The sequence below is a fragment of the Ictidomys tridecemlineatus genome, chromosome 13 (assembly GCF_052094955.1).
Source record: "Ictidomys tridecemlineatus isolate mIctTri1 chromosome 13, mIctTri1.hap1, whole genome shotgun sequence".
Classification (NCBI taxonomy): Eukaryota; Metazoa; Chordata; class Mammalia; order Rodentia; family Sciuridae; genus Ictidomys; species Ictidomys tridecemlineatus.
The window spans coordinates 81,825,224-81,847,006 of record NC_135489.1 but is presented as its reverse complement, the minus strand read 5'-3'; the positions used below and the strand labels follow the sequence as shown (position 1 = coordinate 81,847,006).

Below are 21,783 nucleotides of genomic sequence, written 5' to 3'. Positions count from 1 at the left end.
TGGTTGTATATTTTAAATATATATCACTTTATTTGTCAATTATACCTCAATAAATCCAGAAAATAAAAAAAACTGTTTATCTTATAAAGGAAACTAAATATGAAAATAAAGATGAATAAAGTCTTGCAGGAACCTTACGGAGATGGTAGGTTTGTAAAGTCCCAAGGTAGCTAGGTGTACTAGAGTCTGTGTTCTCTGAAAATCTTACTAACTCAAGTGTTATGCTTTTCCCCCCCTTCCCTTAACCAGGAATTGTGGTGCTTGGAATAAACAGAGCTTATGGCAAAAATTCACTTAGTAAAAATCTTATAAAAATGGTGAGTGTAAAGATTAAACTGTTTGCTTCTAATTTTAAGATATAGTATTGATATCAATCTGAAAATTATCTTTTTTTCTTTTTCTTTCCTGTTCTTCCTATTTTGGTTTAGTTATCAAAAGCTGTGGATGCCTTAAAATCTGATAATAAAGTTCAGACTATAATAATCAAGAGTGAAGTTCCAGGGATATTCTGTGCTGGTATGTAAATGACTTTTATTGTGAAATTATATTTAAGGGTTAGTGTGTCCTCAGTAGTGGCCCATTGTTCCTTCAAATGTTCTGTGGTTTGGTTTAAACTTCATTACTGGCAGCAACTTGGTCTGTTTTTCATGAGAAAAATAACATGTTTACTCTGTCAGCATTAGAATCTTTTGCAACATGTGGGTTTGGTAAATTCTGTATTTACCAAAAAAATATTTTGAGTCATTAAAATTTGCTTGTGATGCATACATAAATCATATTTATGAAACATCAATTGGGAAGAAAAAATTAGGTGTCCAACAAAACATTATTCCCTGTATGTTAGTTGTTCAGAAGATGCGCGAATTGACTGGCAGTTGCTGCCTCATCTCAGAGTGCCAAGTATAGATAATTTGCTTTGAAGATGGGTGTTTATGGTAGTATCCAGGTGGGGCCTGGATGTGTCTGTGCTATCTGTGGTAGCAAAAGATAACTAATTCATATATACATTTTTGTGTTTGTGTTGCATTTCTCAAAGCTAAACATCAAGTTATTTTGCATTTTCCCTATTTCCTAGTATTTCTAAGCCAAGATATTAAATGAATCTGTTTCAACAAGTGAAAAATGTGTGTGATCAAAATAAAAAAGCTGATAACATGCAGCATCATTATTATTAATTTATTTATTTACTAATAATCAAATAGAGACAGAAGTTGATTGAAGCATAAAACTATTTTATTTCAACAAAAATATAAATAGGGTAATTTTCTTGAAGTAATCAGACATTCAAGTCAGTGCAGTGTTTTATTCATTGAACAAATTTTTATTGAGTGCTTAGAATTCTATATTTGGAACAGTTCTTAGAACATGAGGGTATATTTGTAGATAGATGTTTTTAGAGGTGCCTAATTATGGCCTGTATTCTTTAGTTACTCAGTATTTTTAGGTTTTAATCTATAGCTTCCACTGTAAAACATAGAATTTTAAAGTATTAAGAAATATTCATTGCAAAAGTTTTGGCTGTGGTAAGGTTTTATTGTTTTGTTATAATGTAATGTAGCATACCTAAAAAAGGATTGCTTTAACTCCATTTGTTTCATCGAAGAACATAGAATCAGTGTCCTCAGATGCTTGGGTGATGATGTTAGGCATTCAGGCTTCTGTTTTCACATTTGTCAAAGTTAGTGCTATCTGCCTAGTAGGGTTGGTGGAGACTTTGATGTGGCAGTGTAGAGAAAGCACAGTGCACTATATTTGTCCCTTTCTACCCTTAGGGGATTGGTTTCAGGACTCCCTGAACCTTCGCCCTCAATTCTCTTCGTGCTCCCAATTTCCATGAGTACACAGATCAGCAGGGGCTCAAGTCCCTTATGTAAAATGGTGTGGTGTTTGCATAACCTACCCACATCTTTCCATATACTTTAAAACATCTCTGTATTACTTATGTTACCCTGCTGCAACCAGTGTGGCCAAACTAGCAGTTCCGGCAAGGGGCGATGGGAGATTAGAAAAATAAAGACTCAAATATGCAGATTTTTGAAGATAACAGCTGGGATTGGGTGGAACACTGCTCTCTGAAGGAGAAGGAGGTCTAAAGAATCATGCTAGCAATCTTTATTATATATGGCTCATTCAGATTCAAGATATTCTTTGCAAGCATTATTCTTTGTATTCATGAAAGTTAGCAACTTTATGCAGCTTATTCCTTGGTTACATTCTAAATTTGCAATGTGCAACCTTAGGAGGTTTGTGTGTCCCTCAAGAAAGTCCATTGTCTAAAATTACTGTTAATGCAGGCAGGTTCAGGAGCAGCAGAGCTGGTGAAACATTGTGGTTGTCCCAGGAACTGGGTGCCTGAGATCAAGGTCTAGACTGATAAGACTCTTGCACAGAGCTTCCTCATGGAATGCATTACCATAGCAACTAGGCATCTTGCACCTTTGCAGATTAACTTTCCTAGGTACTAAGCATGCCACAGCCATGAAGACATCAGGGACCCCAATTTCAGACACTGCTCTCCCATCTACTTGGCACCGCTCTTCAAAATGCCGAATACAATGTAAATGCTATGTAAATAGTTGTAATACTATATTGCTTAAGGAATAATAACAAGGATACAAGTCTGTACATGTTCAGTACTTATGAATCCCCCCTGCCTCACACCCCGCAAGTATTTTCTGTCTGTGATTGGTTGAATCTGAGGATGAAATCCGTGGATACAGAGAGCCAACTGTATCCAATAAGTGATAGCTGTATGTTTCTTATAAAGGCTTTACATTTATTTTCAATTCTTTTTCTTGAGCAGTGTGAGGAATTTAGACCAAGAGAATTAGGATTCTTATATGTGTAACTTTTAGGACAAGGTTAACATGGTTTTGAGGTAAAAGGCTCTAATACCATGACTGGTGGCTGTGAGGTTCTTTTGGGGCTGCAGGGTAGCTTATTAGAAAGTTGTAGTGTTAGGATTTTTAATGCAGCCTAAAATAAAAGGTATAGTGTTAAGTTTTAAGGCAGGCTCAAATATATGAATATACATGAATCTCTGAGGAGTAATGGTGATATTGTGAGGGAAGAACAGCACCTAAAAAATAAAAATAAGTGTTGTCGGATATAGTGGTGCACCCCTGTAATCCTAGCAGCTTGGGAGGCTGAGGCAGTGGATGCATGTTCAAAGCCAGCCTCAGCAATTTATTGAGACCCTGTCTCAAAGTAAAACATAAAAAAGGATGGGGATGTAGCTTAGTGGTTAAATGCCCCTGGGTTCAATCCCTGGTACCAAAAGGAAGAAGAAGAAAAAAAAATAGAAGTGTTAACATTCATCTAACTGTTCTCTCTCTATTGGTAATAGATTTGTAATTATCACCCTGTAATTACTGGTAGAATTTAAAAATTTTTAAAATCTATTTCTTGGTCTTGGTAACTCATTTGTTCTTCATCTCTACATTAGTAATATTGCTTGAAAAAGGCTTAATACTTCAGTACAGTTTGAAACTGTTAGAGGTTGCCCTTTCCCCCCAAAGGGCACATTAAATAATGTACCAGATGCTGTTTATCAGTTGAGTAAGAGCTTTTGAGTACCATCCCATCTACTATCTTTGCTTTATGTACTTTTAAATTTTTACATGATCAGGGTCATCTTTCATATTTTAACTTATGACATTTTTTACTATATTCTGCCCCAAATCAGTGTTCGATTTGTAGAAAAATTGGGCCAAGTCATTTATTTTAGTTAGTGTATCTAATTGAACCATTCAATCAGATTTCTCTGAAAGGTTTTCTTCTCTTACATGTACTTGAAATAGGTAGGCCACTGGGGTCTGTCTGTATATATTTGTGTGCATGAAATATAATTCCTGGTAAATAAAGTCTCTTTACCATTAAAAGAGTATTTAAACTCATCATAGCCTATATTTGTCATAAATATCTTAATTTTAATCAGGCTGCATTTATTTGTTATTGTTGAAGAATTCAATCTTTCACGTTATAAAATCTGTAATTTCTTTTCTGAAGTAGCAGTAATAGTCTCTTGACTACAACATCCTCAGAAACTGTATATTCATTTATTGTTTATTCTTGTGGAAGAAGAATAACCTTCCCTGTCCCCACAAAGTCACTCATTTTCCCTCTTCCCTCTTGGCTTTCACAAAGATTTCTGTATACATCAGCATTCCAGTGGTACCTTGTTCATTTCTAAAAACCTAAAGTGTGTGAAGTAGTTGTGCCTCACATTTCTTTTTTTCATATTGGGGATTGAACTCAGGGGGTGCTTAGCCACTGAGCCACACTCCTAGCCCTTTCTTGTATTTTATTTAGAGACAGGGTCTCACTAAGTTGCTTGGGGCCTCGGTAAGTTGCTGAGGCTAGCTTTGAACTTGGCATCCTCCTATCTCAGCCTCCTGAGCCTCTGGGATTACAGGTGTGCACCACTGTACCCGGATTGCCTCACATTTCTTGAGCATATGAGCTGCTCTCATTCTTTGAGAATCATCTTTTGTCTCCTCAGAACCTAACACCTAATCCTTTAAATAAAGCATTGATTTGCTGATGCTGTTGTAGTGTTGTTGGGATGAGTTTTAAGTAGCTTCTTTGAGTAGTCACAGACCACTTTTCTTTTCACTGATAGTGTTTTGATTGCTGACTAGATTCATTTCCCTACATCCTTTTCCTAAAATGGTAGGAAAATAGATAAGATTCCTGCATTGTATTGGAGGTTGGATCACATGATTTCTAATTTCCATTTAATTTAATTCTAATTTCCATTTATTTAGAATTCATAACTATATTTCACTTACATTTTTAATTTTTAATCAAATTTTACATTAAAAAACCATTAGATCAAAATGTATAGAAAATTATACTGAGAAATCTCCATTATTTCCCTAAGAATAATAATTTAATAATTTTTATCCTTTAGTATTTTATTGTGTTAATATATATGTCTATGGATGAATATAGACATGCACTTATCGGAATGTTAAGCAACTCTTTAAAGCAATACATATTAAGGTTATGTATGATGGTGTGGAAAACACCTAAGAGTAGACAGTTGTATACAGAATGTTATGCCCATTGTTACTCTAATTGTGTGAAATGTCTATAAATAAAATCATGATTTAGGGTGGTATTTCATTTTCTTGAAACGTTTCTGAAATGATAAATTATATTAACAAATTATGTTAGGCAACTACATATAAAGTAATAACTTCAAAAAATTATAAAGTATGTTCATCTATTTTTCTGTTTTGGTAACTTAAATTGTAACATCAGCTGAGTTCCAGAATTATTATTAAAAATTTGAGAGGCAGAATTTTAGACTGAAAAGAGATGTCAAAGAACAATTCTGATCCTTTCAAGTTGTAGAATTTCAGTTTGTAGAATCTCTGTGAGGTGAAGGACCTGATTAAAGACCCTTAGCTTAGTTACTTCTCTTGATTCCAAAGGCAGGGCAAGCACTCTGCTGCAGAATCATCCCCCTTGGCCCTGCCTGTCAGTTTCCTTTATGTGTTTTCAATCTAAAATAAAAGAAGTATGAAGACTTATTTTTAAAGACATTTTTGCAATTAAAATTTTCGCACTTACCTATCTTAGTGGCCCTGTGGCTTGGGAATCACTTTTGTATACCTACTTGTAGATTAGAAGACTGCTTCTGGGTTCATGGCCTGCCTTTACTTCTCTCAGATATTGAGAAATAGCATTTTGATAGTCAACCTTCTTGTGAAGCATTGGCTACATAATGATGAGAGATTGACTTGAATGTGTGCTGCTACCCCTGTATGTTGTAGAAATTATTTATTTCTTCACTTTAAAAAAGTTTACTTTATTTTTTATGTACACAAAAGATAAAATAATTGTCACTTTGAAATGTTTAGACACTCAAAATTTTAATGTATTTTACCTATAATGAAATTAGGAGAGAATTCTTTTGCTTATGCTATTGCCTTAGATGGAAACTGTAATCACAGTCATCTGTTTATTTTTGTTCAACTCTTCTAATACTTCCTATCAGAGTGCATGTGCATTGTTTTTACCATAACATTTAAAATGAAATTTTATGGGAAATTACTGAGATTGAGAGGTTTTTTTGTTTGAAATTCCTCAAATAGCTGATAAATAATTCTTGGTAATTGATTACTGTATTTAGAACTCTAAATTGAGTGTTTCACTGAATTATATAAGTGTAGGCTTTTTTTTCCCCTCTCAAATAAAGTAAAGGTCGTTTTGCTTCTGCTTTTGAATTCTAGTAAATTGTGTTATGACAAAGACTTCTCACTAAAATTGTCAACATGCATTATTGAATACTTGTGTATTGTTTAAATGAATACAGATGTCATGACAGGAATAGTTATGTAGGAGCCTGTGATCTGTTAAATATTGTTTCAGATTCTTAATTGTTATATATTTGCCTAGTAGTCATTTTGAGAGTTTGATAAGTAATGTAAAAGGGACATACACCATGAATATATGTTAGTTCAGTATGTCAGCATAGAGTTTTTATTGTTGTATATGATTAAAAATTATTGAGATATAACTTACTTGCAATGAAATTTACCATTTTAAGGGTATTAATGAGTCTTGACCAATGTTTGAACCAAGATTACACTCATTTTAAAGATCATGTTCATAACTTTAAAAACTTTCAGTCTCTTTCCCTTACTCTGAACTCTTATTAAAATCTAGGTCTTTGTGCTGCTGCTGTACTTTCGTCTTTTCTAGAATTTCTTATAAATGAATTCATATTCTAGGTGGTCTTTTGTGTTTGTCCTCTTTCACTTAGTGTAAAATGCTTTGAACTTCACCCATGTTTTATGTTTCAGCAGTTTCATTTATTTGCTGAGTGTGCTTTTTATTTCCTTGCTGAATATTTATTTTATATGCTGAGTAGTCCATTGTATGAGCTTATTTTTTTTCTTCTGTTCACCAGTTGATAGTTGTTGAGAGTTTTCATTTTTTTTGGCTTTTGTCTTCATTACTTCTGTGTTAGCTTTTATTTACTATAACAAAATACTTGAGTTAACTTAAAAAGAGGAAAAAAGGTTATTTTGACCCATAGTTTTTCAGGTTCCCGTCCATGATCTATTAGCCCCATTGATTTGGGTAGCATATCATAGAGAGAGTGTATGGAGGAGCAAAACCACGCACATCAGGAGCCGGAGAGCCAAGGAAAAGGAGAGAAAGGTCCAAGGTTCTTTTCTATAGCAGGCCTCAGTTGGATTAGGGACCTCCCAAATCCTCTAACTCTCAAACTACCGTCTACCAATACTGCTACCCTGGGGACCATTCTTTAACACATGGACCTTGGGGGAGCTTTCAGTATTCAAACTGTTCCAGCTTCCGTGACCATTCATGTACAAATCTTTTTGTGATTGTGTGTTTTTATTTCTCTTGGGTAAATAGGAGTGGACTGACTCAGTTTTATCTTAACCGTGTGTTTAATTTTGTAGGAAAATGGCAACTGTGAACAAGGCCCTGGGTTTGATCCCTAACACCAAAAACCCAAACAAACAAAACCCAAGAAACTTCTAGCTCTTTTCTGTATAATTTTTCATTTTCATCAGCAGTGTATTAGAGTTCTAGGAGTTCCACATGTATTCCCACACTTTATATTATCAGTCTTTTTAATTGTGAGCCTCCTAATAGATATGTAGTCAGATGTCACTGTGGATCCAATTTGCATTTATCTAATGATGTGAATTTTGAGCATCTTTTTTTGTACCTGTTTGTCATCTGCATATATTTTTTGTGATTTGTGTGTTCAGGTCTTTATTGCATCTTCTAGAATTGTAAGGGTTATTTATATTATTCTTGGCACAGGTCTTTTATAGAATGTTTGCAGATTTTTCTTCCTGCTGATTGGCTTGCCCTTTTCTTTATAGTTTAAGAACAAAGATTTTTCATTTGGAGACTTTCTTATCAATTCTTTTTCTTTATGATTGATAACTTTCTTATGAATTAAGGAAGGTTAGTCTATCTCAAACTCAGAAAAATTTTCTCTGTGTTCTCTTCTAGTACTTCCGTAGGTTTTATATTTTACATTGAGGATGTGATGTATTATAAGTTGATTTTTGCATATATCATGAGATAGAGATTGAGATATGATAGTATGATTAAAAAATGTATTAGGGACCTCCCAAAGTCTCTACCTCTCAAACTTTGTCCTACCATCAAAGCAAAGAGTCCTAAAAACCCTGAAAATTTCCTGAATGGTGAGAAGGCCTTCTCTTTGATAGAGATGATATAAGGTATGGCCACCAGCTGGCTTCAGGATGGAGATTTCTAGTTAGGAAAACAATTGTGGGATCAGAGGGTTAGAAATTCTAGCATCCTTGCTCTCAACCACTGGGTTATAGCGAGGGGCCAGAGATTTGAGTTCAGTCACCAGTGACCAATGATCTAATTAGTCAGGCCTGTGTAAGAAACCTACGTTAAAAACAGTGGGATTCAGAGAGCTTCCAAGTCGGGAAACACATTGATGTGCTGGAGAAGTCGGGGGGGTGCCGCATCCCTTGCCCTATGAATCTGTTTTTTTATAATACAGCTATAAAAGCAAGTAAAGGATTTTCCTGAATTCTAAGAGTTATAGTGAATTAATGAATCTGAGGAGGGGCTTATGGAAACCCCCAATTGGTTTCCATAAGTTAGTCAGAAGTATCAGTTGCCCTTGAGATTTGTGGTTGTTATCTGAAGTGAGGACAGTTTGGTACAACTGAGCCCTTAGCTTCTGGGGTTTGTACTAACTTTGGGAGTTAGTATTAGAATTTAATTGGATTGTTGTATACCCAGTTGGTATTGGAGAATTGGGATAGACGACCCCCCCCAATTTGGTATTAGAAATAGTATTAGAAAAAATAATATTGTTGGTGAAAGCTCAGTCCTTGTCCCTGATGCCAATCCAATAACGTGGACACGGTTTTGAAAAAAAAAAAAAGGAGAAAGAAGGTTTATTGCTTTGTTATCAGAGGAGAAACACAAGGTACTCCTGTCCCAAAGGCTGCAGTTCTCCCCATCAGCAGGAACAGGGGGCATTTAAAGAGGTGACTCAAAGGCTACATTCCACAGGTTCTGTCTAGATGTCTAGAGTCGTAATTCACTTGTTAATTTGGGAGATAGTCATTTCTGAGATCTTTTGGTGCCATCCTCAAAGCCTAGATGACTTTGTTCCTATGGTGGGTGTCTACTGTGGACAGATAACTCTGCCCAGGATGGGAAGAAAGGTAATCCTGTTTCCCTTGATATTAGGGATGGAGAGAGAGATTAGGAAGGAGCAGGGAGAGAGGAAGAGAAAGAAACAATGTCCATTTAAACAATAAATTGTAGTATTAGAGCAGCAAGGTGTATATTCAAAGCATAAAGTGGACACTGTTGCAGTACCATGATTGGTGTCCGGCATGGAGTTTGCTAGATGGACTCACAGAAGTCAGAAGAGTGCTCTACTTAGCTTGTTACCATTTCTAGTTTATCCACTGGCTAAAAGTAAGGAAGAACTAAATATTGCCTGTAAAAAAGTAAATAATAATGGATCACCTCATTCTCCTATTCAGTCCCCAGGAATACAGTGTACAGGAGGTAGAATCCAAGGCTCACAGAGCTGCTGTGTCTGAATCCAGGAGCTTGTGAACATGTGACCTTACATGCTAAAGGGGACTTGGCAGAGAGGAGTTTTCTTGATTTACCGAAAGGACCCAGTGTAAAATCAAGGGTCTACATGAGAGGAGACAGAAGGAAGCTGAGAAGGAGAAATGACGAGAGAAGCAGAAATTATAGGGATGCAAAGAAAGGGCCCTGGGCCAAGGAATACAGACAGCCTGGAGAAGCCCAAGAGGCAGAGACGCACATCCGGAGCTTCTGGGAGGAAGGCAGCCATGCCAGCCCATTTCAGACTTCTGCCTAGAGCTGCCGAGTCGTCCCTCTGAGTCTGTGGTTGTGGTCCAGCAGCGGGGGAAAATGATGCCAAATGTGTGAGGTGTCTTCTACTGCGGCCGTCACCTTCTTCTCAGGCTCTCGCTGCTTGCTGTCTCCTCCTGTCCACTTCCCTTCTTACTCTGTTCCAGCCAGAGCTCATTCTCCTCCTGGGCTCATTGCTCTGTGTTCCCTCTGCTTGGAAAAGCCTCTGCTCAAATGTCATAGAAAGTGGTTCTCATCACTTTTACTGAAGCAGACCTCCCTGCTTCCCCCACTTCTGTCGTGTTTTTAGAACTTCATCTTTGAACTTTTCAGTTCCTCAATTTATTTTTCACGGTTTATTATCACTATTATTATCACTACTTATTTATAACCCTCACCCATAGTTAGGCTTCTTCCCTGCCTTCAGGGGAAGGCCTATTGCCAGAACAGTGCGTGGACCGTAGAAGGTAGTTTAGCAAGTAGTTCACAGGACGGCTGTGTCAACAGTTTTGAATGGTGAGGAAGTAACATTGGCAAAGTGTCATGATTAAATAAAATGAGCTTTGTTACACAGGACATGTGTAGGTGGCTTGTGTGGTTAAGAAGAATGACTTGTTCTTGAGATAGTGTGAGAGTCTCACAGATGGGAGATTATAACTAGGGTACCAGTAAAAGCTGACCCCTCTCTTCCCCTCATGAATTTGAAGTGGGGACTGGTGTGGATTAAAGTATCAGTTTAATTACTTACTGTTAAAACGATTTGGAAATGTGATTTAGACACAGGTCCAAATGGATTCTCAGTTCTTTCACTGCCTCCAATAACAGAGATGCTTTGGAAGAGCAGAGTTGCTTGGGGGTGAGCAGAGAATAGGCTGCTCTGGAAGGTGGACAGATGATCAGAAGACCTGAGCTATTTTCCCTTAGTTTCCTCACTCCAAGCTGACTGGCTGGGTTGTAAGGAGGGCCTTGGGGCAGCGAGGAGCAAGAGGGTCTTCCGAGAAGCAGGCTGAGTCAGCTATTGAGCTGGGTCAGGATTGAGAGAGCTCCAGCTAGAAAAGCAGAGTTAAACAACTTAGAAAAAAGCAGAGTTAAACAACTTTATTAGTCGATTCTTGGCAGTTGATCTTGAGCAGCGGCATTTGCTTTCTTAGGGGTTTCTCTGGGAAGTGGCATTATTCTGGCTATCAGCAAACATTTTTCAGTCATAGGCCAGATATTTTAGGCTTTTGGCCACCTTACAAACTTCATCACATATTCCTTATTTTACTTTTAAAACCCTTTAGAAAAGTGAAGACCATTCTTGAGGGCTGTATTAGTAGTCCATTTTGTGTTATTGTAACAAAACACTTGGGTCAGGATACTTTATAAAGAAAAGAGATTTATTTTGGCTAACAGTTCCAGAGGTGCAGGGTCTAGGAGCCTCTTTCAATGATGGTCTTCTTGCTAACAGAGTCCTGAGGTAGTGCAGAGCATCTCATGGCAAGAGGCAGGGAGTATGTGTGTGTATGTATCTTCTGGTCTTTCTCCATCTTCATGTAAAATTATCGGATTCATTAATTGGCTGCACCCTGATGACCTTATCTAATCCTATTCACATCCCAGAGGTCCAGTCTCTGAACCTTAAGTTAGATTAAATTTTCACTCTTTTCATACCTCACACTTGGGTAAGACTGGCCTGTCTCGGCTGCTGTTTACTGACCCATGGTCCTGACTCAGTTATTTTCTCTCCTCTTTGCTTAAACCAGTCCATTCCCTTGAACCTGGCCCCTCTTCAGCTGCAGGAACCAGGGTGAGAGACATTGGGCGAAGGGAAGAAGCCAGAGAGGCCTGGCTGTGGAGGTGTTATGTCTTGGCCTGTAGTAAAAGTGTTCACTGATCTGCAAACAGCTGGACTACTCATAGTTCAAGAAATATTTTGTTGAGTGACAGCTCATGTGGATGAATGTTAGATTGGAAAGTGAGTACCAATTAGAATGATCTTGAGGTTTATGGTTTCCAAATCCCCCCTGAGGAGAATTTCCATGTGAGTAACTTTGGACTTTTGGGGACAAAATAAGATTGAGATAGATGAAGGTAGTCAGTATTTTTATATTCTCTGTAAAAGTAAAGGCAACATGGTTAATAAATGCCAATCTAGAACTGGGGTTGTGGCTCAAGAGTAGAGCGCTCGCCTCACACACATGAGATCCTGGGTACAATCCTCAGCACCACATAAAAATAAATAAACAAAATAAAGATATTCTGCCCATGTATAACTGAAAAAATATTTTTTAAAAAATGTCAATCTAACTTACTCACGTTAAAAGCAATCCTTTCATGTGTTTGGAGGAGATGGTCCAGTACCATTACTCTATCTCAGTCCAAGTTGCGGGTGTCTGGTTTTGTTTAGTGGGGAATGGGGTTTGAGGAATCAAGGTCTAGGTGCTCCATGTGCTCATTATTGTTTCATTGTCTTTGCTACTAGGCCCTTTCCTGAGACAGAGCTAAGAAATAGATAAATTCTATATTATATACATACACATGTATTTAAATCAATTCCTTATTTATACATTGAAAACCATGAGTTCATATGACACCTGTGTTTCTAGTTCAACACCGCAGAGTTCGCATCTTCTCTTCTCCCGTTCCATATTTGTGTTGCCAGCTCAGTCCTGTCATACTCATAAGGAGTTTCAGAATTGCTGATCCAAACCACTCTGACAAACAAATTGCTGATCCAAAACCCTCTAACCAGAGCTTATTATTTATTTATTTAGACTGAGAGTATATGATCTGTAATCATAGGTGATACTAGCAGTATTGTTTTGAAAGTTACTTATGTTATTTCTCCTTCATTGTAGTTGTTTTATTTATTGAAATTAAAGTTAGGTGTATGTACTCTTGTTAATTTTATTTTCAATACATAAAATATTAACTTTGGTTTCAAAAGTCAAAACTAGTTAGAGATAAGAGAAGTATCTTGCTCTTTTCAATCCCTTTCCTCTAGTTCTCATCCTTAAGGGAGTTAATGGATGTCATTAGTTTCTAGATTATACTTCATATGCTTCCTTTTGCAAAATTAAGGATATATCCACTTATTAACCTACTTACATTCTTTCTTACATAAGTTGCAGTGTGTGTGTATATGTGTTTTGTAGTTAGCAGTACCTCCTGGGCATCATTTCATATTCATAGAAATGTGATGATACCTAGGTGTGTATGAGTGGTTATTGAGGCATTTTCAAGATGAAGAGGTTACCACAGTTTGCATGTGTATGGAATTGATCCTGTCCTTATGGAGAGGGAGAACTGATGTCACTTTTGGTAGAGAAGCTTTGAAGTATGCCAGTGAGGCTGGGGTGCTGGACAGAGTGGGAGGTTTTGGTTTTGGTTGGTAAAAGGATACTTTATTTTAAGGGAAAAAAATGAAGTCCTGTTTATTAGCATCTTAAATTCTGATAGAATTCGATGACAGTGTTCTTTATACCAACTGTGGAGGTAGTATAAAAAATTTACTTGATAATTTTTAAAGATTCAAGTTTTATATTGAATGGGAGTTAAATGTGACTTCGGATCCTAGATGAGGAGGTGTGTGTTAATTTAGTGCTCGAGAAGCTGTGAGGGTAGTCATGTCTTACCAAGAAGGCAATGCTCTTTAACATCACTTGCTTCCTCCTAGTCCAAATTTTATCTTGAAATTTCCTGTAATAATTGAGACTAATAACAGCCTCTACCAATCAAGATCCGTTTATTGAGAAGAGATAAGAACTGAAGCAGAACCAATTTATCATTCATAAATCATCATCTAGGAGATGGTGAGTTCTCATTGTCATAACAGAAAAAATGATCAAAATTGACTTAAACTGTAAGGCTGCTAGGATTGCCTGAATCCAGAGAGTCTGAATTTTTCTGTAATTCCTTTGTCTTTCCTCTGTATTTGAGCTTTATCCTCAGCTTGGTAGCCTGAAGCTTCTGCAGTTCTGGGCTTTACATCCACATATGACCTTGTTGATGGGAAGAGAATACTTCCAATCTAAAACCTGTAGCTCTCAGGCAGATCTTGGTCTGACTGCTTAGGAGAATGGACTATCCTGATTAGCTCAAGTCAACTGGGGCCCACCCCTAGGGGTGGGGAGTAGGTTAATTTTTCCAATATGTGGAATGGGGAAATAATGAGGCCAGACACCAGAACAAAAATAAGGCAACATTAGGAAACATAATGAGAGGCATAGATGCTAAGTTGAAGGTCATATTTAATAGATGGTTAGTATTTACGGATTTTAAAAATTTCTGCTCTCACCTGTTTTCATTGGGGCCCAATTAACAAGAAAACATGTATTTCATTCATTCTTTACTTTTTTTGAAGTGCCTTCTACATGTCAGGTACAGTTCTAGGATCTGGGGATGTAGCCATAAATAAGTCAGAAATAACCTCTGCTTTTGTGGAGCCTCCAAAGGCAATGGGAAGGACCTCATGGTTTTGCTAAGAGGATGTGTACAATAGTATTCCTAAATCTTCTGTGGTGTCTGCACGAACATTTACGTCATGTAGTTTGTAACTTACGTATAGGAAGGCAAATGTGTGTACAAAGGGGATGGGAAAGAAATAGATGGCACAGAAATAAAAACTAATCATTGGCTTGATTATTCTGACTTTATAAATCTAACAGTGAAAATATTTTGAAGTCAGGGATCAAAGTCTTCCACTGTCTTCTCAACAAAATTGAGCCACCATCATTTCAAAAGCACTGCATTTCTACATTGCAAGTGCAAGATGAACCAAGAGTAAATATATATCTATTAGAGATATATTTGAAATATATCTATTGAAATATTTATAAAGTCAGTCTTTATAAACCTGTGTATTCCAGGTTCATGCATGAATTAAACAGTTTGATTCAAATGACTCATTCCTTTATGTGTGTTTGGGTATATTTGTGAGCATTTATGTGTATATTTGCATTTGTGTGTGTATATGTAGGGTGTGTGAATATAGATTTACATGCATATACCAGGAAGATGTATAATAAAATACAGTTTTGCTGTGTTTAATTTTTTGTTATGTTTACTAATAATTTTCACCTTCTTTTTACTTTTCCTTAAATTATTTGTAAAATGACTAAATATTAAACAAAATCAAGAGTCCATTGGCCCCTTCTTCTAGAGTGTTGGCTATTTTGCCTAGTCTGCTGAGGGTTAATGTTAGGCACGTATATGGATCATTTTTCGTAGTGGTTGATGACAAGAAATTCTTTTCAAGTACACATGGAATATTTATGAAATTAATTGTCTGCTAGGCCATGAAACAAACATCCACAGATTTCAAAGAACTGCAATCATTGGAGCACATTCTGTCACCCTAGGCAGTTATAGTATAACTCGTTTAAAAAAAGATAATTAAGTACAGTCTCTTACGTTAGGAAATTTTAAGATAACTTGGAAATAACTTGCAGCTCGGCAAAGGAATCTAAATGTAAATTAGAAAATATTTAGAACCAGTTGCCTACAGAAACACTTTAAAAGTTGTGGAATACAGTTACAGGTGTGATACACTGTGTTTTAGGAAAGAAGAATGGCTTACATGAATAAACTAAGCATCCAATTTCAGTGACAGAAATAACTACAGAATAAACTTAAGATAGTGTAGAAGGAAGTGAAGTGAGTCTAAACTAATGACATGGAAAACACAAATTCAGTAATCAGGAGAATAAAGTCTATCTGATTCTTTGAAAAGTCAAATAAACATTTGGCAAGATTAATCATGGGTGAGGTAACAAATACAAAATAGGTAAGATAATATTGAGAACAAAATTATTCTAGTAAATATTCAGGATTTTAGGTGGGATGTATAAATTACTAGAAAATAAAACTTGCCCCAAACTGACTTAGTAGAAAGTTTTAGTAATCCCAGAACAGTATGCTGTGGTTAAACATCTTTCCACACAAAAAGCACCTGGCTTTGAGAACTGTTTTAGTCAGCCTTTCACTGGTCTGACCAAAAGACCTGATAAGAACAACTTAGAGGAGGTGAAGTTTCTTTTGGCTCACGGTTTCAGAGCTTATGTCCATGGTTGACCGACTCCATGTCTCTGAGCCTCAAGTGAAGCAGAATATGGTGGAAGCATGTGGCAGAGGAAAGCAGTTCCGAGCTGAGCTTGGCATCGAGGAAGTGCGGAGAGAGAGCTCAACTCACCGGGGACAAACTATAAATCCCAGTTTGTGCTCCCAGTAGTCTACTTCCTTCAGCTGCAACCTATCTGTCTACCGTTGCCACAGTTAATTCATATCAGTGTATTAATCCAACTCATAGTCTAATTATTTCACTTCTGAATGTTCTCACACGTGAACTTTTGGGGGACATCTCATTTCTAAACCATAACGGTGTTACCCAAATGTTCACGGAAGAGATTGCACTTTTTTATACATACAGAAGAGGACACTTTCCCAGCTCATTTTATGATACCAGGAAAGCCCTGATACAATCACCCCTTAGGAGCAGCACAGGAAAGGAAAACAACATACTACTTTCCTGATCTTAGGTGGGCTCATCCCGGGATACACAGAGCATATGCTCTATCTAGTGCTCTATCTAGTTGGAAATTTAGCTGTGTGAAAGTCATTGGTCATCTTATCTTGATCTTTGGTTTGAATGGAGGGAATAAAATCCCTTGTGGAGTGGGCTCAGGAAAGACCAGGGTGCTCGAATTAGTACCAGATGTATACAAACACTGGAATGATTGAGAAGTGACGACTTCACTCACAGCACCATAAGGCTTACAAACTTGGGAGCAGTTTCATCTTTTGCTACTGCGGAAAATGTAGCTAATTTCTCATCCACTAGGTTGGCCCAGTTTAATAAGTCAGGGTTCAAGAGAAACAGAACCAATAGGATATAAAAGGAGATTTATTATGAGGCATTGCTCATCCAATTATGCAGATGGAGAAGTTCCAAAATCTACACCTGCAAGCTGGAGACCTTGGAAAGCCAGGGGTATAGTTAGTCCAAGTCTAAATGCCTGAGAACCAGGGGAGCCAACAATGTAAATTCCAGTCCAAAGGCAGAAAAAGATGAAATGAGTTCAAGCAATAAAGCAGGGGGAAAGAGGGCTGAATTCCTTCTTCCTCTGCCTTTTCAGGCCCTCAATAGATTAGACGATGTTCAACCACATTGGGAGCACGGTTCTTCAAACCCCAAATTGAAATGCTCATCTCATCCTGAAATGCCCTCCTAGATGCACCCTTTGATCTGCTTAATCATGTTAACACATGAAGGTAACCATCACAGTAAGTATGGCAGGGCCACGTACTGGAGATAAGGTGGAGCAGTGCACTGCTGGTGGCAGTGTACAGAGAAGACCACTTTGGAAAACAATTTGGTATTAGTGGCATCATTATCCATGGGTATATGAAGTAATGGGAAGAGAGGAGATGGTTCTTAATTCCAATGCATTATTGGTAAATGTTTACACTCAGCATTTAATAGCAGTTTCACAATATATTTATGCTTTAGTCAACTCTGTGCTAGTAATGCTTGTAATGAAAGTTCAGTCTGGAAAAATCTACCACTTTATAGTTACAGGAAATTGAATAAAAACTAATTCAGTTATATACATATATAGATGCAGGAAACTGACAAGGTTAACAAACAATTTTAAGATATCAACACTGGTTATATGAGGAAAAAAGTTACAGGAAAGTTGTTGTGGTTTGAATATGATTTATTCTAAACATAACATTGAAATTTGATTTTCTTTGTGGTGATTTTGGGATTTGGTCTTTAAGAAATGATTAAGTCAATAAGAGATTATATTATTTTTGTTTTTTTCAGTATTGGGGCTTGAACCCAGGGTGCTGAGAGAGTCTCTCTAAGTTGTCCATGCAGCCTTGAACTTGGTACCCTTCTACTTAAGCCTCTCGAGTTGTTGAGAGTACCAGTATCCACCCTCTGCTTGGTTAAATTATGCCTTTCTTTTAGGACTGGGTTAATTCTTGTGGTAGTAACCCAGGGCTCAGTTAACTGCCTTGAGAGTGGGTTTTTATACACTGAAGCTTCTCCTCTTGTGTTCTCTTCCCTGACTCTCCCCTTGCTTTTCCTCTTCCCTGCATGAGTTGAAGTAGCATGAAGCCCTTGATAGTGCCATGGTCTTGGACTTCCTAGTTTTCTCTATTTCTTTCTTCCCTATTTTTTATTTCTTAATATTTGATAAGGATATTTGCCTGTTTGTTTTGTCAGTTACTAAGAGAGTCTGTTAGAAATCTACTGTGATAGTGATTTGTCACTTTTTATTTCAGGTTCTATAAGTCTTTGATTTATGTATATTGGGGGCTGTCTCTTGTCTATTGCTAACTTAGAATTTTTATGACTTTTAGTAGATAATCTTACTTATTACTATATAGTGACCCTCTAGCTTGAGTTATGTTTCTAACCTTAGATTTACTTTTTCAAAATTAGGATATCTTTACAGGTTTCCATTTGGTTAGTGTTTGCATATTTTTTTATCCCTTTACCTTGCATTTTAAGCTACAGCTCTTAAAAATAGTGGTCCTATGGTGAAAAATTATGTGTGTGTGTAAATGTCTTTATTTCATTATTATTTTTTTTCTTTTTAAAAATTCTAATTAGTTATACATGACAGAATCCACATCATACATAAATGAAGTATCACTTCTCGTTCTTCTGGTTGTACATGATGTCGAGTTACACAGGTCGTGTAATCATCTCTGCACATAGGGTGATAATGTCCAATTCATTAATTCCCCTCAGCCTAATCCAAAGTACCTCTATTCTTCCCTACCCCAACCCCTTATTGTGGATTAGCATCTGCATATCAGAGAAAACATTTAGCCTTTGGTTCTTTGGGACTGGCTTATTTTGCTTCACATGATATTCTCCAACTCCACCCATTTACCTGAAAATGCCATAATTTCATTCTTATTTAAGGCTGAGTAATATATCACTGTATGTGTGATCACATTTTTTAATCCATTCATCTGTTGAAGGGCACCTAGGTTGGTTCTTTAGTTTAGCTAATGTAAATTGAGCTGGTAGAAACGTCGATGTGGTTGTGTCACTGTCGTATGCTGATTTCAAGTCCTTTGTGTATAACAAGGAGTAGGATAACTGGGTAAAGTGGTGGTGGTTCCATTCCCAGTTTCCCAAGGATTCTTCATACTGCTTTCTAGATTGGCTGCACCAATTTGCAGTCCCTCTAGCAATGTTCGAGAGTGTGCCTCTCCCCTTCCCCCATCCTCCCCAACACTTACTGTTGCTCGTATTCCTGATAATTACCATTCTGACTGGAGATGAAATCTTATAGCAGTTTTGATTTTCATTTCTATAATTACTAGAGATATTGATTTTTTAAAATATATTTGTCCATCAATTGTGTGTCTTCTGTGAAGGGTCTGTTCACTTCCTTAGCCCATTTATTGATAGGGTTGTTTGCTTTTTTGGTGTTGAGTTTTTTGAATTATTTTCTCTTAAACATTTTTTTTAGATGTTAATGGACCTTTATTTTATTCATTTATTTGTATGCTGTGCTGAGAATTGAATCCATTGCCTCAAACATGCTAAGCAAGTGTTCTACCACTGAGCCACAATTCTAGCCTGCAAGCTCTTTATATATCCTGGAGATTGGTAAAGATTTCTCCTATTCTGTAGGCTGTCTCTTCACGTTATGTTTCCTTTGCTGTGAAGAAGCTGTTTAGTTTGATCCCATCCTGTTTATTGATTCTTGATTTCACTTCTTGTGCTTCAAGAGTCCTGTTAAGGAAGCTGGTTCCTAAGCCGACATGGTAGAGATTTGGGCCTTTTCTTCTGTTAGACACAGGGTCTGTGTTTTAGTGTCTAAGTCTTTGATAAACTTTGAGTTGGTTTTGTGCAGGGTGAGACAGAGGGGTTTAATTTCATTTTGCTACATGTGGATTTCCAGTTTTCCCAGCATCATTTGTTGAAAAAGCTATCTTTTCTACCATGTCTGTTTTTTGGTGCCTTTCACTATTGGTATTTTGTTTTGGTACTAAGGATTGAACTCGGGCACTCGACCACTGAGCCACATCCCCAGCCCTATTTTTATGTTTTATTTAGAGACGGGGTCTCACTGAGTTGCTTAGCACCTTGCTTTTGCTGAGGTTGGCTTTGAACTCACAGTCCTCCTGTCTCAGCCTCCAGAGCTGCTGGGATTACAGGTTTGCTACCACCATGCTGGCAAACTATCATTTTTGAAGGATGTTTGCTTAGTTGAGAAGCCTAATTTTAGTATTTCTTCTTATCCAAAGAAGAATCATTTCCAGATCCTCACTGGAGGCCTGAAGCTGTGGACAGTATTGAACCCTATGTTTACTGTTTTTTTCCCTATTGAAACCTCTCACTTTTTCACTTAAATGTAGCCCTCATAGCTTACAACTTCTCTTTGGAATATTTCAGTTGCTAGTCTCACAATTTTTGTACTTTGGGACCATTATGAAGTAAAATAAGGGTTATTTAAACACAAGCACTGCGATACCAAGACAGTTGATCTGATGATGGAGATGGCTACTGAGTGACTAACAGGCATACAGTGTGGATATGATGGACAAAGGGATGATTCACATTCTGGGTGAGATGAAGTAGGATGATGTGAGATTTCGTCTTGGTACTCAAAATAGTGTGCAATTTAAAATGGAGAAAGTATTTTCTTTTTTCTCTGATTTTGTTCAAGTTAGATTGAGGCCAACTGCATGTAACTAAAATTATAGAAAGCAGTTGTGGGAAAGAGAAACTACTATATTCTCTTTACTCATGTTAAAAATGCCATCCATTTTCCATTAAGAAGTCAGCAGTCTTATTCTTTTTAAAGATATTTGTTTTCTCTGTAAGCCTCTGCGATTTTCTTTTTTCTTTGTCTTTCAGCATTTATTCTTGGTGTGCTTTCTTCCCCCATTTCCCATTTTTTATCGATGTGTTATAATTATATCTAATAGTGTGATTTGTTATTACATATTTGCAAATGTACATGATATAAAAATGTAATTTGATCAGTATCCTTCCCCAGTATTTCCTCTTTCCCTGTCCTTCTCCCTCCCCAGTCCCTTTCATATACTTTACTGATCTCTTATTTTCATGAGACTGGCACCCTCCTTCTTTTTTTATTCTGTCTAAGTTCCATATATGATCTCCATATGACTTTTGCCTTTCTGAGTTTGGCTTATTTCACTTAACATAATATTTTTAAGTTACATCTGTTTTCCTGTAAATGATATAATTTCATTCTTTATGGATGAATAGAACTCTGTTGTGATGTATATGCCACATTTATTTTGTCCACTCAAACATTGATGGACATTAGGCTGGTTCGATTATTTGGCTATTGTGACTTGTGCTTCTATAAACATTGGTATGCATGCATTATTATAGTATGATGACTTTAGTTCTTTGGGACAGATACCAAGGACTGTTATAGCTGGGTCATGTGGTAGTTCCATTTTTATTCTTTTCAAGAACCTCCATACTGATTTCTGTAGTGATTGTACTAATTTACAGTCCCATTTATAATGTAAAAATGTTCCTTTCCTGCCCAAATCCTTTCCAGCATTTATTATTGCTTATGTTCTGGATGGCTGAGATTCTAACTGGAGTGAGATGAAATCTCAGTGTAGTTTTGATTTGCATACCAAAGATGTTGTACATTTTCTCATTTATTTGTTGGCCATTTGTATTTCCTCTTTTTGAGAAGTATCTTTTTAGTTCATTTGCCCAGTAATTGATTGGGTTACTTCTTTTTCTGGTGGTAAAGTTTTTGAGTTCTTTACACATTTTGGATGTTAATCTTTTAGCAGAATAGCTGGCAAAGATTTCCTCCTGTTCTGTAGCCTCCCAGTTCATGCTCTGAATTATTTCCTTTGCTATGCACAAGCTTTTTAATTTTTGCTATCTCATTATTAATC

The 21,783-nt window shown here is 36.9% G+C and overlaps 1 protein-coding gene across 1 annotated transcript in view; it reads left to right on the top strand.

Annotated features, from left to right (window-relative positions):
• The first annotated feature begins 251 nt into the window (after positions 1-251).
• Positions 252-21,783, top strand: part of LOC144369714 (methylglutaconyl-CoA hydratase, mitochondrial-like) — a 54,066-nt gene continuing 32,534 nt past the window's right edge. The window contains exons 1-2 of the mRNA XM_078029834.1: positions 252-317; positions 429-516. Coding sequence (XP_077885960.1) covers positions 315-317; positions 429-516 — 91 coding nt within the window. The 5' untranslated portion in view covers positions 252-314. The remainder of the gene's footprint in view (positions 318-428; positions 517-21,783) is intronic.